The following is an 18,166-nucleotide window of genomic DNA, read 5'->3' as shown; positions in this document are numbered from 1 at the left end:
GCTATTCAGAATAGTGTAACATACTTTCTGAACAAAATGATTAAACAAAGTCATTAAAATGATAGTTTGATTCGACGAGTTTTAAATATGCGAGAGGCTTTAGCAGCCCTACGTCTACATCTGAAACAAAGAGAATGCTTAAAAGTTGTCAGCTACACTTTGCTAATACCCCAGGAAAATGAGTTTGTGTAGCAGTCAACAGAAATGAGAAAGGACCTTTTAAATATGGTATTCCAGTTTTATTTCAAAAAAATTGTTTCCCTTGTTTCAAAACATATTCATTCAACATTTCATGCTAAAACATACTTACTCTAGTGAGTAGCTACCCAGACATTATACAATCAAGCAAGCTGGACATCCACACAAATACAATGTTCATTGGCTCATACGGATTCCTTTTGGTTTATCAAACTTTCACAAAGTAGTCTCCCTGATAAGAATGATGCTCATGCCTTAATTATGTGCATTTTGCAGTATCTAAATGAAAAGTAGTGGTATTTCACACTGAAATTCAACACTATTTTTTGACTTACAACTCTGAAGACTCAAAGCTAAGCAAGGAAGTACTTTCACAAAAGATTTGGAAGATTATACGCTCCTCAACTATTAAAAAAGGTAAACCATTATGTTGTTATGAGAAGCAGATGTGAGTCAATATTTCATTGGAACTAGACACTGTGTAAAGTTCTTCACAGTTACAACTTTTCTAGCCTTTTCACTAATATAAAAAGAAAACCTGAGGGGGCTGTTGAGAATAGGCATTGGTGTTTGGTTGGTTCTTTTCTTTGCCCTGGGCCCTGTGTCTGGTCTATTTCTTTCCAGAGAAACTCTGAATAATTAGAAAAGTGATACAAACACAAATAGTATGCAAAAAAATAGCTAAAATTCACTACCTGTCTTCCAAAGAATTGTTCAAATGCTTTTTATACAAACTAGAATGGAAGGATGTGATGTCTGTTTTATGTTCTGTTTTTTATTCAAACACTTGAGAAACATTTAAAAGATATTTCTGCCATTTCACACTTCATCTCAGTGTACATCTAAGTGACCTCCAGTAAGACTTTACTCAAAACTAGGAGAAATCAGATGCAACACTGCTGTTCCCTATATAGTACCCGTAATGAAACTATTAAATAAGGCTTTATCTCTACATTATAAAGCAGAAAAAAAGCACTTTCTTTTAGTTTGCCTTTAAGACAACAATTCATTATATGAAGAATAAAAATGCATCCCCACTTCAAAAGTTGGCAAAATTTTGCATTAGTATTTAAGTATACATAAATTATGCAAATATTTTAATAAAACATTTATTCTTCAAAACCAGGTACAAACAGCAGTCCATGTTTTTACAGGATTCATCATTTAAAAAGGAAAGAAAAAGATTCCAGTGCTACAAAAAAAAAAAAAAAAAACAAAACAGAAATGAGCCACAGAGCAACTTAATTTGTCGCTCCATCTATTATTTACTTCTGGACTCTCTTTCTGGTTGCTGTGCTTTTCTTGGATTTTGGTGAGGTCATCTTCCGGGTTCTGGTAGCTACTGCATCTACAATTCAAACAAAACAAAAATACAGACCTTTTGTTAAATAAAATGGCAAAAACAGATCACAAGAAAATACTTTTAGCCTTTAAGAGGATAGATCAACTCATATCATTCATTGAACTTTGAGCGGGGGGATGGGGAACAAAACATGGACATAGAAGAATCTACAGCTATTATCTTCTCCTAAAAAACATGTTGCACACTTCAACTTCTCCAAGAGTAGCATTACGTGGAGTTGAGCCACTTTTTTTAGCTCACCTTCACCAAAAGAATCAGATCCTTCTCAAAATCTAAACCCCTTCTTGCTCGTCATGTGCCAACTTTTAGTTCTATAATGCCTTCCAGTACGAAGTCATTTTTGGTGCTCTTTGGACCTTGTGCTAAGGTGATCCAGCTCATAACCTGGTATGGTTTAACCCCAGACAGCAACTACCTACCATGCAGAGTTCATTCACTCACTCCCCCTCCCCTCCCTCCCAGTGGGATGGGGAGGAGAATCGGAAAAAGGAAAAAAACTCATGGATTGAAATAGGAAGGGTTTAATAATTCAAATAAAGTAAAATGCAATAATAATAAAAGTAAAAAGAGAGGCATTACCACACACACAAAAACCCCCCAATCTATGAATGATACACAATACAGTTGCTCACTACCCACTGATCGATGCCCAGCTCAGCCCCCAGCAGCTATCGGACCTCACAGCCAACTCCCCCAGTTTATATACTGGGCATGACGTTCTGTGGTGTGGAATATCCCTTTGGCCAGTTCAGATCAGCTGTCCTGGCTGTGCTCCCTCCCAGCTTCTTGTGCAGCTCCTCACTGGCAGAGCATGGGAAACTGAGAAGTCCTTGACTTAAGGTAAGCACTGCTCAGCAACAACTAAAACATCTGTGTTATCAACATTATTCTCATACTAAATCCAAAACACAGCTCTGTAACAGCTATAAGGAAGAAAATTATCTCAGTTGTAACCAGGGCACTTAGAAAGAAATTTGTTTGGTTTGGTAGTTTAGTGAGGTGTGGCATCTTCAAGCATTCTGAATGGAGCTTATACAAGGGGAGGTGGAAGGCACACAGGCGAAAAAAAGGAAGATTTTTGTTTGGCAATGTCAAGCTGTTAAATCTGCTCAGCTATCAGTGTAACTTTACCTACAGATTCAAGCTACTACTTGACAATATTTTTTTAGCAAAGGTAATGAATAATGACATCTAAGTAAGACTCCTAGTAAACCTGGCAAGCAGGTTGTTCAAAGAGACCATACCTAAAAGCAATAACAAAAACGTGCCTGCTCTTTGATTCTTTCCTGCCCACTAGCAGGGAAAAGGAAGAAAACAAAACACCACAGCTCATTTCTGTGAATCACGTTTAACTGTAGTCACTTTGACAAAAAATATTACACACAATAAAAATTCCTACCTTTTTACAAATACAGTAACAATGAAATGTTTTTCATCTCCTAGTCATGTTTTGGGGTTTTTTTAACACTTTTTTTAAATCCTAAATTCTTTCTTGAAGATAGCATGCCTAACTACTTCAGTTCTTGCTTGTAAAACTACCTGTAATTTCACCATTCCTTTCAACTGTACAGGCAAAAGAGAAAGGTAGAATTGAGCTTCATAGAAGTCCTTAAGACAGAAGCTGTTTGCTTAAGACAACAGCCTTTGAACAGTATGAGTCACTGATCATTCAACCTCAATGAGTAAACTTGGGGAAAGCAAGGAGGCAGAGAACAATGCAAACCAAACCAATTTCTATGAAACCCAGCAGTACCGTGTATAGTTTTGGGCTCTACCCTTCAAGAAAGCTCTGAGAAAAATGGAGAACAAAATGGTTTCCAGCTTTTTAACAAAAACAAACAAACAAAAAATTTAACTAGTTTATCTGAAGAAGGTAAAAAAAAGTGGAAGAGAGATGTGATGTGCAAAGGACTGCTGCACAAAATTAGAGCTATTTAACTATTTTCATGTCCATAGTGTCTAGGACAACTACTAAGCTTAAGGCAAATTCGTATTAGGTACTATAAACATCTAGAGAAAATAATCTGCCTTATCAAATCCTTTGTAGTAGTAAGGAGAGTTAAGTATTACAAGTAGTATTGACCAGGGATGTTTTAGAATTTTAATCATAGAGGTTTTAAGATAAAATTTTGGTATGTGTCAAGATTAACACCAATATAAATTGATTAGACTGGTGCACAGATGTCTCATCTCATCTTCTAATGCTCCATACACCATTTTAGAAACATGCATAAGTCTTACGACTAAGAGAAATACAACTGTGTTCGAGTGAAAAAAATGAAAGCTTCTATAAAATGACAGAGGTTCCTCTGGTAAAACCAGAGTCCTAAATTTCCCACTTAACTGCCTTCTTTAATAGAAAGGAAGACAGTGGGAGATTCTGAACATGAAAACACGGATACCAAGCAGATGAAATAGGTATGATTTAGGTGTTAATGGTGACTTTTTAGGTACATTATAGGTCAGAATATCTGAAAACAGAACCACGCAGACTTTAGGCAAACATCAGGTAAGTGAAAAATATCTAGTAGCAGGTATGCTGGAGGTTAGCAACTGCATCACTTGCATATGCTGAATTTACACCTGACAAAGGGTGAGTACATGCTGGTCTCTGGCTAATGCCTGAAGAGTTCCAGCAATTGTCTGTGCGAGCTCTTAAATTAGACTTATAATAATCATCATTAAACAACAGAGCTAACATCTTTGGCCCTGAAAAAAGCCCAAGTGGTTGAGTACACTGCTCAGACACTGCAAGGTTTCCTTTCTCAAAAAAACCTCTAAACCTAATGTCTGTGCACACGTGCATAACCTTACACACACATTTTGCTATATGTTTAACTCTTTAAGAAACAAAGGTCGGTAAATCTGGAGTGGTGGGAGATGTGGTGGAGAATTCTCAAGTGATTTCTGGAAGAGATGTTCTCAGACTAGACTCCACACACTTGAAGCTTAATCATCATTTCTGTATCGACACCCAGTGTGCCACAGCGGGACAGTCTTATGACAGGACTGACATTTCTTTAATACTGGCAACTTCATGCCAAATACGATGAATTGCCACAGTTAACCTAAAAAGAGAAGAAGTAGGAATGAGAGGGCCACTGACCTAACACAGCTGTCCCTAGTCTACTAGATGTGACCTTGCATATGCTACTATATCAGATCTCAGTGCAATAAATCAATCCCAAGAATAATTTTGTTACTAATTTAAGGAATTAAATATGGACTCATGATTTCCAAAGCAGATAAATTTAGGACTGCCAGTTACTCAAAATTCTTCCACTGACCACAAGATCCCTTTTCTCTTGCAAAATGTGCTTCAGTTATATATTTCAGCTGTCTTTGTTCATATCAAATAACCAAGTCATCTTGCTAGATGGCTCTCTAGGAGATCTTTTCCTTCAACTACCCCTTAGAAGGCTTCTACAATCATGAAACTGAAAAGGGAAACAAGAGAATGGAATTGCTATTTACATATGGAAGGACTAAGGAAAAAAATATTTCCAGTATTGGAAGCTGAAAGACTACACTCAGTAACCAGCTGCAAACATCAAATGGGAATTTGAGCCAGGCTGCAGCATTTAAGGAGAGTTAAACACCACCATTCTCAAAGCAGTTTGAGCAGTTTGAATATGGTGCCAATGAAGAGCTACTTTTCCTTCAAGAAGATGAGATAAGGAAGAGAATGAAGTCTTCTGACAAGCTCTTTCCCAACTCAGCCAGGGAATCCCTGCATAACTGAGAAAAACTTGTAACATTTCTCAAACAACACTTTTTCAGGACTCTGAAGGCTGCTGAAGAAATTGCAAGGGTGACAAATAGTAGTTTTGGTTACCCAGTGTGTTCTTTTTTCTCAGCAGTTCTTTTTCTACAAAAAATTCAGAAATATGACTCAGGAAAAAAGAACAAAGGGACTGGAAGAAAGCAAACATGGATTTGAATTCCAAGGAATACATGATTGTAGGGTGGGAATGAGAGAGAAGAAAGTCTGTAAATTTATGGGATGGGTCTTGGCTTTAGGTACTCTGTTCTTACAAGTCCTCTCTTTCCTGCAACAAATGAAGCAAATACATTTCATATTCTCATACGGAAAAACATCAGAAGACAACTGTGTATTATTTGATGACTTTATGCCTGTGTATTTCTTACAGATAACATCAAATCTATGAGTGTTCTTTTAAAAATTTGAATATAAAATTGTTCCAGATGAAATTGAAACTGGTTTACTTCTATTTGAAAAAATTGCTTTACTGAAGACATTCCAAAACACAATTGTACACACATAATATAAATAAGTAGTTCCATGCAGAATGTGTCTAAAACTAGTCCTCCTCTTTTTGCAGGAGGAAAAAAGTTTAATTCAAATATATTACTTGCAATCTTGAAAAAGGTTAGTTCCCTGTAAAGTTCTGAGTCACTGCAGTACAATTTTTCTTTCCTGGAGAAAAATTTGACTTGCAAATTATATATCTGAGTTTGAATTGCAATACTTGTTCAGCACACTGCAATACATCTTCAGGTCACAGGAAAACGACACAAAAAGTAGACATCACTTTTTTTCTTAAATGACTTAGTTCTACATGTAAAGTCATTATACAAAACCTTAGTCATGGAAAATATTCTTCAGAAGGTGTTTTGTTTTAATTTAATACTTTTTACAGCAGCAAACACAACAAAGTCCCATGAAATGTAACAAGGAACTTCAATTATTTACATTTTAAATGTGTTTATGTGCTCGAAATGGTCTGAAGATATTAAACAGAAATAAGTTTAAAATATAATGGTAGACTAAGTACAAAACTGTGTTCCAAGCAGACACAGGAGCACACAGGAACACTCCCATATTTTACATCTTGGACATTAATTTTGTCTCTTTATTAAGATAAGTGGAACATGTTCAAGATGCTTCTCACTGAATTTGTCACTTGCAAATTGCCAAGAAAAACTATTATTCAGGAAGAACCACAACGATAAGTTAAATCTAAACCAAATATATTTTCTTTCCTAACCGTAATATTTAAGAATCTTTATACTTAAAAGCACCCCCTACCTTACCTTTTCTAATTTAAATAGCTTTTAAAGATTCTCAAACAATCTTGGGGCAGGCCATAAAAAGACAGATCAAATATTGTGTTTGAATATACTTAATGAAAAATACAGAAGTGAGTTTGTCAATATTTCAGGCAACCAAAAGCAGTATTTCTCTGCTTTAAAACCCAAATGTTCCTGTTAATTTCTAGGTACAACATCACAGCACGTGTTTTTAACCAGATCATGTAACTCTTCTACTAGAACATTTAACTTGCAACATTTCTGACACAGGTAAGGGAAGGCTAAGAACGGGACAGATCTTTCAGTGACTAGACACAGAGATGGATACCCAGTCTTAAGACTAATACCTACTTACTCCTGGAGTCTGTTACAGATACTAGTTAATACCAAATCCTTCACAAGAAGGAACAGATGAATAACACAATTAGAACTATGGTGCAGTACAGATTTTGCAGAAAAAAAGGTTTTTTAGGGTATAAGATTATGAAGTTAAAAAAAATCTACCTAGAATGTGGGCACTGGTATGGTAGAAAGACAAGTATCAACTGGCACTATAAACAAGCTCAAAAAACAACATGATTTGCTTTGTCCTAAAGCTTGACAACAAGGTCAGTAATTGCCTAAGTATAAAAATTCGCCAAAGTGAAGATTTAGTCCAACATTAAGTGATAAATCTTGCTTTAATAAAGAAAAAAAGATTTAAGACAATAACCCAGATACTGATTTATGCAAAGCCATGCAATGTAAGTAAACATAAAGCTAAGTACCTATTAATTGAGAAATACTATTAAATCTTCATTGGGAATGCCTTCTAACCAATCCATCAGTATGACTGTTTTCATATTGGAACTGTTCACTTAGTTCTTTATTTATACTGCAGGAGTAACCAAAAATCCCAGTTAAGGCCTTAAAGTGGTAGATACTATCCAGCAATACAGACATGCAGAATTCCTAGCCCTAGTAGTATTGACTATTCAAAAGTACATTTAAAAAAACAGTACTTTTATTGCCATATCTACTTCAGCATTTCTCTTTTTACTGTCCTAATTAATAAACCCCAAAACTGTCCTAAAAACTCACAACAGAAAATGAAAAAGGCTATTCTAAAAAAATTCTGTATTGCTATAATCCAATCTACATTTACCCCAAGATCAAAAAAAAAATCTGCCAGAGGTAGATGTTTTATTTCTTTTGTAGCTTTGAACCTAGGATTATTCAAAAATTTTCATAAAACTCTTGTTTTTCCAGCATTTATGTGATTTTTCACTGAATATGCCTATACTATCTGCCTATTCCAAGAAACTAATCAAAAATAAGCATATTAGTCCTATTAATATTATGCACGACACCCCTGCATGAGCATTGGTGGATACACACAGTGTATGACAAAATTTGGTGTTTTGCTTTAACAGTACCATCACTTATAAGCCTGTGTATTTTCTGTGTATTTTACTACCGTACATGAAGGCAGCTAATACTGAAAATGGAGCTGTAACAGAGTGGTAAAAAAACTTCTTGTCTTCTGACAGAATTTTTCCTAGTGAAGACACATCGGCTAATATAATACTTCAACATCATCCATATTACTTACTAAAGGATACCCTGTAAAACTTCACCTTTCAGGAAAGCCCATGGGTTGCAGTTATCACAGGAAAAAAAAAATAGAAAAAGCTGATAACATATTAATATAAATAAAAAACAATTTAAGAATTCCACCAAATTTTGTGCAACTTATTTTGAAGTACAGCAGAACTTGTTTCTCAAGGGCTTTCTGAATTTGTGTTTCTTTTAAAAAGAAGAGTGACTTGACAGCTGTAGAAACACTGGTGGCTGACACGACTGGAAGAGAAGGACTTTAATGACCTCCTCTGATGTGGCCACTCTTATGCTGAGAACAACAAGGGAGAGCTGATGGCAGAAGCAAGAATTTCTACATGTCTGTCCTTTCTCACTGCCATTCTTTCTTCCTCCTCCACCAAGTCTGGTGGCTCCCCAGCCCCAGTAGTAGCAGATTTAATCACTGACAGAGTCCCTGTAGCCACTGAGCATCCTGGAGTACTCCAAGTCCTGCACAACTGAACAGGATCTTTTGGGGACAACTAATCTTTTGGACTGGATTAGAAAAACTGCATAGTCAGATATAGTTAATGCTGATGAGATGAACAGCAAGAGGCTGCACAGCTCCTCTTGCCACTCCTTGAGATGTTTTTTGAATATCTGAAGAGTAATCCCTATCCCACCATATTTATCCCCCTTAGAAACCAATAAAATAGAATTTCAAGAACTTCTAAAATGTTCCTGTATGATTAAACTTTAAATTCTACAACTAAGAAGTACCAAGTAAATACCTGTTTTACTGAAATTCAAGATTTTTTTTAGTCACAGGACTAATCACATAATGGAGAAACAAGTCCATGGTAACAAAAAACTAGTCAGTTGTAAGTATTTCTATAATGATCAGCTGTTTTCAAATTATCAGTAGCATCAAAATCAGAAGATTATGAAACAGTTGCCCTTTCCTTTAACACAAGTTTATGAATCATGTAATAGGTGGTAAAGTTTTTAATTCCAAATTTGGAGAGAACCGAATGGATAAATATATGTATCACATTTCACCTGAAATCATTTGATATACTCCCCCCACTTGGTATTCATTAAATTGAGTAATACAAAAAGGTGAAATTAGAACCATTTCACCTCTAACTCTATTGAATTGGCAAGAAGAGGCTTTTTTAATTGAAGCTTATGTTGAAAATATATACAGCCTCCCCAGTACCTTTACTTACTCTGGAAAAAACTCAGCATTTACAAAAAGCTGATGCTACCACTTGGATTGAGATTCCTCAAGTTCTTTTTCATCTCTGAGAATTGCAATCTACAATCTCAGGAAAAAAGTATGTAATATATTATATAGAATGAAAGAATGTTCTGCACACGTGTATTAAATCACAAACAGAAAACAGTCAGCTGCATTAAATATTTTGTTAAAAGGTCTTGAATAACATCTAAAATGTTATTCAAAAAAACCTATAAATGTCAGCATAATATAATTGTATTGCCTTGAAAGAAAATATAATCCAATTAATACTTTTTCAGCCACTGACAGACTAGAAAATTCATAATAAATTGAAGTCAACAATTCAAAAGACAAGTAATAGTCACTGGTTTTAATGATTAGAATTCTATAATATGAACAGCTGAAAATAAACAAAGCAGTGTCACCTCGTGAAATAACATGAGCTTCATTCCTTATATTTTGTACCATACAGTTGGAGTAAATATACTATGGTAAATCCATACCTTACCAATATTACTACTGTGCTTGAAAGGTTACAGCTTCCCATCCTGCCATATTCCTTCACCATACCCTTTTTAAACTAGCAGACTTGTTTCAGGGTAGATTTCAGCTACTGCTTTATTATTTTTAGACTACTTGACCACAGACAACATCTAGTATTTTACTTGAAAGTATGAATCAAAAATTCTTTAGGAAAAATATCTTTGCAATTACTTGAAACCAGTTCACATCTACATGAAGGCATTAGAAAGTTAGATCCAGAAACCTGTTTGACTGGACACTCACCACCACCTTACCCTACACAGATCTATTGAAGATTTCTGATCTTGGATTTTCAATAATCCTACTTTGACTTTTTCCAGACAACACTGAAACTATGCCAAATTATGTTGAAATAATAGCTTCAACATTTTCTATCCTTATAGCTGATCCTTTCCTCGACTTCAAACACGCTTGCTTTTGGAAGCTGCTGCTGCTAGCCCTTGGCTTTAACACGCTGTGATGAGGAATCCTGAAGAGTCAGCATTTTCTAACAGTGAACTGGACAAGATGAAATGACAGAAATGAGAATGGAGCAGAGAATGAACAATGGCAAAAGAACACGGTTCAGTGACCAATTTTTATCACCAAGCAATTCTACCAGCTTTAGGCAGCATGTAACTGGAGCATAATCCTTTCTCACACAGAAAGTTTAAATATTTCAACATTATTAGAGTTAATCTAGAAAGAAATTATGAAAGATCAAAAGCACTTGAACTGTTACAGGTAAATGGTTCTACCGGGTATTTTGTGGCCATGTGACTGGGTATTGGTAAGCTAAGGTTGGCTACAGAGGTAGTCTCTGTGGGAAGACACCAGCTGCTGTCCTGTGTTCGACACAGCCCTTTCCAGCTGGCTCCAAAACAAACACACTGTAGGCCAAAGCTGAGCCAAATTTGTTTGTGGTACCTCTGTGAAAACATTTAAGAAAGGGAAAAAACCCACTTGACAGGCAGACAGGGAGTAGCTGTTCAGGGAGGAGAGTGAGAAACAGCAGAGGGAACACCAAAGTCAGAAGAGGAGGTGGTACTCCACTGCACCAGAAGAGATATTGCCTGCAGCTCATGAATGATCCAGGATGGAGCCCCTGCAACTCATGGGAGAGCCCACACTGGAGAAAATGGGTATTTCCTGAAGAAACAGGGCCACTTTCTTTTTTTTCCCCTGAAGGACTGCAGCCCAAAAGAGAGACCTCACACTGTAGCAGGGAGAAAATATAAGGAGGAAGGAGCAGCAGAGAGAAAACGCTCTGCAGCAACCACAGCACACTTCCCCTCTATGTCCCCTGCACTGAACAGGGAGAGTGGTAGATGAGTTTAGAGTAAAGTAGTTAAGTTAAGCCTGGGGGAAGGAAAGGTGTTTTCCTAATGTTTGGCTTTGTTATTACCCAAATTTATTTTAATTTGTGATATATTAAATTTATTTTCCCCAAGTTGAGTCTGTTTTGCCCACAACAGTAAACAGTTATAAATTTTCCCATCTTTGTTTCAACTCATGAGTTTTCTCATTCTATTTTCTCCTTTTGTCCCACTGAGGAGGGGAGTGAGTGGCTATGTGGGAATCTGGCCCTTAGCCAAGGTATCCTGCCACACCAGTACATGTGACTGTCAGAACGATCTCTTGACTTACTAGAAGAAGTAGCTTTCTTTTTTTCTGGACTTCCTGTATCTTCCATATCTACCTCAGTGCTCTCACTGGCTGCAGCTGCTGCCTTTCTTCTTTTCTGAAGAAAAAAAAATAAGAAAAAAAGTAATTGAACTCAAGAGCAGGAAAGACCATACCAAGTAGAAAATATCTTATCTTCACAAGATATTCCCTAATTTTAAGCATTATTTCTTCATATATTATAAAATGTCTCCAGTCATAGAGAAAATTTTTCTGTATATTAACACAAGAATTCTAGTACTAAGCAACACACAATTTAAAAGGACAGTTCCCCTATCTGCAGATCACTTTAGGCGTTGAAATTTTAATGTATGAAAACATGAGTCTTTATGATCAAAACCTGGTTTTTTTAATTTACATTGAATCACTGTTACAAAGGAGCAAACTGAAAAATCTTAAAGAACACATGAAAACATTTTACATCAAGTTCATAATGCCTGCTTTTTTAAAAGCAATTACATCTCATTAAATTCAAGTTTATCTGGATTTGGCTTCTTAAGGCTTTCTTTGCACAGCTTAAAAGTAGCTCATACCCACTGACAGTACATTTTTTTTTTCCTAATAGCAACTGTGCAGTCTGTTCCAAAGAGAGGTACTTGGGAATCTGAACTCTATTCAAGATACATTATCTTAAAACCTCTAAATGGACAGAACTCTTATTATCTGTGTATTACAATTAATCTTGCTGTTGCAAAGTATTTTTAAAGTGGTTATTGAAAATTATTGTTTTAAAGCCATGATTTTTGCAAAGGATGAGTTGACCTGTATCAGACACAGATGAAAAGTGATGAACACAGAAGAGTTTACCTTTTCTTTTTTTTTTAGTTTTTTTTCTTAATTGTGTAAGACTAGAGCTTTACTAATACAGCTTTAAAAGTGGCTACAACTTCACACAGCTCACGAGAGAAGGGGAGAGTGCATTACATCTTTCCTTTCCAAAGTGTTGCTTCATGATTACCATCTAAACCCTGCTGGGCTGAACAGATTGGTTCGATAATTACATACAATAACTGCAGTGGGCAGGTAACCCTCAGCTGGCACAGGGCAGCTCCCCTGTGAGAACTTCCATATGCAAACTGCACTGATGGAGTGCATTAGGTACATCTTTCCTGCCGGTGCACAGGCCTGATTACCGCCAGCCAAGACTCCAAGGTTAGCATGTCAGCAGATTTGTGATGCATTAGGCAGGAATAAACACAGACACTTTTGTTCATTCTGACCAAAATTAAGGAGGACTATTTCAGCACTGCACTGCTTTTATACGAGAGATAATGCATTCCTCCCAATTGTACTAGGAAACATTTTAAACGCTCATCAGAAAAACAGATATTCAATACATGCTACACAAAAGCAAAATACATTTATCTTGTTTCCAAGCTTATTTAATAAAAAGTGGTTTCTTAATCTTGATGCAGGTGAATTACATAGCAGTAGAAATCAGGCAGCACTCATCTGACAAAAGCAGCACCTGCACATCGGAACCATTAGAAGGAACCAAAAATCAGTAAGACCTATATTTTTCCAGGTTACTTTACTCTCAATATTTCCCAGCAACTCTTCAGCACTGAACAACGGCAAGATGTGCTCCTTGCACTAAATAATTTAGTCAAGAGCTCAAAATACTTCCTTCAACTCCCAGTACTGCTAGCTTCTTGTTTTGCTAGAACTATTATAGAATACCACACACAAACCAACATGCATTTACAGAAGAAAACAAAACAAAACAAAACAAACAAACAAACAAACAAAAAAACAAAACAAAAAAAAAACCCTTGAGCAGAACAGAACGGTGGACTGTTTTTCATTTACTTTCACATCTGGGAAAACTTGAGTCATGATATAGAAAATAAAATGCTAACTTTTAATAAAGCAGACATCTGTGTATTTTACCCAGATAACATACTGAGATTGCAGAACAACCATCCTTATATGCAACATATAATGCCCACCATGGTTCAATTATCTATACAAGCTGAAAGCACAGGAGACTCCTAAATTCTAAGAATGTATTTACACAGAAGCTAGAAATATTGTCTCCTAGCTATGAAACAGCACAACTTCAGAACACCAAATATAACTGATTTAAGAAAATATGGTAGATTGCACCAAAGAAGTGAAGAGTGGGCGTGTTAAGATCTGTCGTGACTAAAAGGTCAGTAGAACCAAAATGTCACAGATATTCTGTATTAGAGGTCACAATCTTCTCAAAGATAGATGCCAGACTCCATTTTTCTTTTCCAAAGCAGACATTAAGCAAATCAAAAGAAATCCAGCATGTGCTAGAAGATTACTGGCTCTCAGAAGCAAGACACTACTGATCAATGGTAAATTATCTTTATGGAAAGCAGATTTTAACAAAGTTTGGAATCTGGAGCTTATTTTAAAACTCTAAGTCATCAGGTTGAGCTCCCCATCACAGCTGAAAATATACATAATTTTAATTAACATTTTACGTTCTTTCTTTCTTCCTCCGTGTTTTTAAGTGTCCAGCTGTTCTCAACTTGCACAAACTGTCTTCCTGTTCTATTAGACTCTCCTTAATGTCTGATAGCCTCTGGAAGAAAATCGAGTAGCATGAGTTCCCAAAGATATATTCTGGAAGGGAAGACCCTCTTTTCATTCATTCTTGAAGAAAAGTGAAAAATTCAGCCCAGAAAGGACTGACACAATCTATTCTTCTACCCTAGCCTATACCACTGCTGTTACAAGGCCTACAAAATCCTACATAGAAGGAAGAGTCATATGTTCCAGTGTTTGGTCAAAAGCAAGAAGGTATGCCAACCTGATGTCCATCAATCTTATTCTGTCTGGTCACTCCAGCAGTTGCTGGCAAGAAGTAGCATGAAGTCCACTGAACCAGGAAGCAGACCGCTGAAAACACTTACTCAAACAGGCCAGTAATACTCATTGTTTTATCCGAGTGCTTGAACTTATTTGTGACAATTGAGCAAGCTGACCATGCATATGGTTCCTCAGAGTAAGAAAAAAACAACAAAAAAAACCCCAATGTAAAAACGAGCTCCTATTTGATGCCAGTAGGTAAGAACCTATGAAAAAGTATTATTCCACCCTTTGGGAATGGTCTTGATTGATACTGGCTAAAGAAATAAGATTTTTGAAGTTTTATTCCATTGAAAATGTGCACCAGACATCTCTGCTGGACAAGGACAATAAAGGTCACAGATGTTGGCTCTGCAGCAGGCCAACTTATTCAGCAAAGAAACCAGCCAACCATTAAAAACAGATTATCTTTTTTCCCCAAAATACAGGTCTCAAGCCATGTCAAACCATGGGGGGAACAGAAGAACTTATGCTAATGAACTCTCCTTTGGGACAGACCTTTACATGCAGTTCAGTAGAAAATACTTGTATAGAGACCACAGCTGTATAATTTTAGCCAAAATACTATTTACTGGGCAAAAAGAAGTAAGAAAAGCTGGACATACATCCTCAGACTTTAGAATCCTACAGCTTTTTTTCTTTTCTGCTCTTTCCCCATCTTTAACACACTGCTGATTGTGTCAGTAAGCAGGCAACATTCTCGTACTATTACCCTGTATTCTCAGTTCCCTGGTTCATACTAAAGGAACCAAGAAACTACCCACCTGCTATTAACAAATGTAAATAAAGAACTAATAAATGCAGTTTGAAGTACGAAATAATATTTATTGTCCCATTATCTGACCAGATTATTGTTAGAAGCCATTTTAACATACACTTTCCCTAAAGCTTAAAAACTTCCTAATGCCGTATTCAAATGGGAATTCAAATCCAGAGTTTAAGGCTTCTTAAATACAAAGAATAAAATACCCATGGCCTAGGAACATAGTTAAGACTCAAAAATAACATATTAGATCATGGTAAATTCAATATGTGAATTCCAAAATCCAGTACTTGGCATAAAATTGTATACTTAAAACTAAGCTTTGAACTAGTCACAGAAAGGAAACTAATATGAAACAAATACTAGACCAATTTTACCTTACATGTACTTTGATCCATCTGGAGTTTATTTTAAAGAAATAAGTAAATTAGCCAAATGTTCATCTATTCAAATGTCATTATATTTTGATATACAAATGTTGTTGCCCAAGGTACTATCTATTATGAAAGTACACCTACAAATTTCATTCTGCTTAAAGTTTTAATATCAATTAGTGAAGTTGAGTTAGAGAAATAATGCGCGTGACTAGGACTTAAACATTTCATTATTTAATTCTTTCCTACTGGATGAAGTCACGGCACCTACTTCCAACACCACTCTAACTTTTACTTAGCTCAACAAAATGCAATAAAAGCTGACAAGAATTTTTAGAGTAAAACCTTTTGTATGGGATTTGTTTGAAAGTCTCCATTCTCTGACAAGCCGAAGTCAAGTACTCCATCATCTTTTTGCCCGATGGCTTTGAGACCTTGCAGAAGTATTTCTCGGAAATGCTGATAAACAGGTTTCTCTTCATAGCTCAGTAGCTTCACCTTTTCCATATATTTGGCTATTTCATCTAAAGAAATGGCACCTCCAATTAATTTCTATTTGAAAACATTTTGATCATTTGCTTTTACCACAAAAGAGACAGAAATTATGCAAGCACTTACTTATGCTATTTTTGAAATGTTTATTTATAAACTCCTAATAATTGTGTCTTTACTACAACATGTTTTAGAAAAAAATTATGCCAAGGTTCATTACCCAGTGATGACAGCATCACTGTTTTTCACCTGTTCATTGCAATGAAGAGTCAGTCATAAAAAAGTATAATAGGCCAATCTTCACCAATGAATGCTTGTTTACATGGTATTTCTTACATCTATACATAAAAATGTGGAAAAGTAAATTCAATGTTATCTCAGAACTTAATCAGTTCAAGGCTGAAACATATATTAAATAATACATGAAACATTAGACCACTCTAAAAACAGGCAAGTCACACTTGACAGAGAAAACTCTTCTGATCACCAGGAATAGCTGGAAATAACTAAATATTAGGATAGAGTTAGGGTTTGGTTTTTTTAATGTACTCAGCAAATCACCAATGCCAAATAGGAACAATCTATACTTCAAGTTTGCACTACTTTTTAATTTTCGCTCTAAAATTCAGTTGTGAAAAATCAATTTACACATTCCATGTTTGCGATTAATACTGTCCTCAGCTAGAAGCAATGCAGTGTCTGCAGTTCATACAACTACACCCAAAAGGAAGAGCCTAAACTTCTCTTAAGCAACATTCTAACTCATGCCACTGTTGTTCCTGACTGAAAGGAAGAAGAAAAATAGGTACAAACTTCAGTAAACAAGTATTTAAAAATAACTCCTCTTACCTGGTTTATTTTTCTCAGGAAAGCATTTGTCCATTAAAATGGAAATATTATCTCTACATCTGAAAAACAAAATTATTCAAAACTACTGTTTCTTTTGAATTTTTAATCTTGCCCTGTTCTGATAAACTTTCTAAGTACCCAGCTTGGGCCACTGTAAGACGCAGGAAAGACTACTACATAAGTCTTTGGTATGACGTAGTATGGACATTTTTAGGTGTGCAGTACATTTGAGAACCTGACAAATGACAGATGGGCTACCTGAAATACAGTAAGTTTTTGTTCAACAGTTTTTGATTCTTATAAAAGTAAGCAAGTAGAAGACTGAAGAAAAAGAACCGGTCCATTTTAAACCCTTACATACCAATGCTAAGGAAGCCAAATGACAAATACTTGTTAATGAGACTGAAACTGCTGTGCTGGGACAGTTCCCTTCATATTAAATACCTGACATGAGAAGGTTGTTTGGGGCTGAGGGGAAGATGAAGGAATGTTAACAGTGAGGCTGGGGGACAAAATGAAAAATAATTTAAAAATCCCACAGTAACAGTGCTCTAGGTGGAATGATGCTAAAAGACATTTAGGATTCCCCTTTAGCTTCCATCTCTGCCACTGACTTCAGCGTATGGTGCTATAAAGGCTACTCATACTCCACACTTGTAAAGCAGGACTAATGGTTACATGCATTCTGTTAAGAGTGATTTTTGGTGGCAGTATTCTAAAGTGACAATACTGTGGTGGAAAAATAAGCATCTCACACATGCAAAAGAAGACAGTAGAACAGTACAAGTGAAGTGTAATTACAAGTCAAGGATACAGGAGACATGATGAAGGGAAATTGGAGGGTATACAAAATAGCCTACTCACCAAAAGGGAACATACCTAAAGTATAAAGCATTTCTACAGTAAGACATTTTCATTTTCAAAAGTGAAAGAAAACAAGTAGTTTTCTCACCTGATTTTTGAGTCTCTGACAAAATTTGGATCTTTCAAATTATCTTCCCAAGGTAGATGGCCACTAAGCCAATGAATCATGCAGTAACCCAAGATCTCCAGATCACCACGTCTCGATGGTGCTAAATACATATCCACACATAAAAAAACCAACCATTACATCAACTAATAAAGCACACACAGTTTAACAACAGTAAAAATTTGTAAATATGCTAAGACAATAGAAAGTCAATGCTAAAAATGTAACACTACTGTATCTGTTACTTATTTCTTTATTTTAG

At 35.9% G+C, this 18,166-nt stretch overlaps 1 protein-coding gene across 3 annotated transcripts in view; it reads right to left on the bottom strand.

The window, feature by feature from the left end:
* Positions 1-224: 224 nt before the first annotated feature.
* Positions 225-18,166, bottom strand: part of VRK1 (VRK serine/threonine kinase 1) — a 35,778-nt gene continuing 17,836 nt past the window's right edge. For 2 of the 3 annotated variants that reach the window (XM_027673934.1, XM_027673935.1), the window contains exons 9-13: positions 17,887-18,007; positions 16,935-16,993; positions 15,939-16,117; positions 11,580-11,673; positions 225-1,546 (exon numbers count right to left, since the gene is read on the bottom strand). In XM_027673934.1, coding sequence (XP_027529735.1) covers positions 1,464-1,546; positions 11,580-11,673; positions 15,939-16,117; positions 16,935-16,993; positions 17,887-18,007 — 536 coding nt within the window. In that variant the 3' untranslated portion in view covers positions 225-1,463. Of the gene's footprint in view, positions 1,547-10,337; positions 10,452-11,579; positions 11,674-15,938; positions 16,118-16,934; positions 16,994-17,886; positions 18,008-18,166 lie in introns of those variants that run through there. The other variant, XM_027673936.1, reaches the window with a different exon arrangement.

Source organism: Neopelma chrysocephalum, unplaced genomic scaffold (genome assembly GCF_003984885.1).
Source record: "Neopelma chrysocephalum unplaced genomic scaffold, ASM398488v2 Primary Assembly neopelma1_24, whole genome shotgun sequence".
Taxonomy (NCBI): Eukaryota; Metazoa; Chordata; class Aves; order Passeriformes; family Pipridae; genus Neopelma; species Neopelma chrysocephalum.
This window is presented reverse-complemented; position numbering and strand designations above follow the sequence as displayed.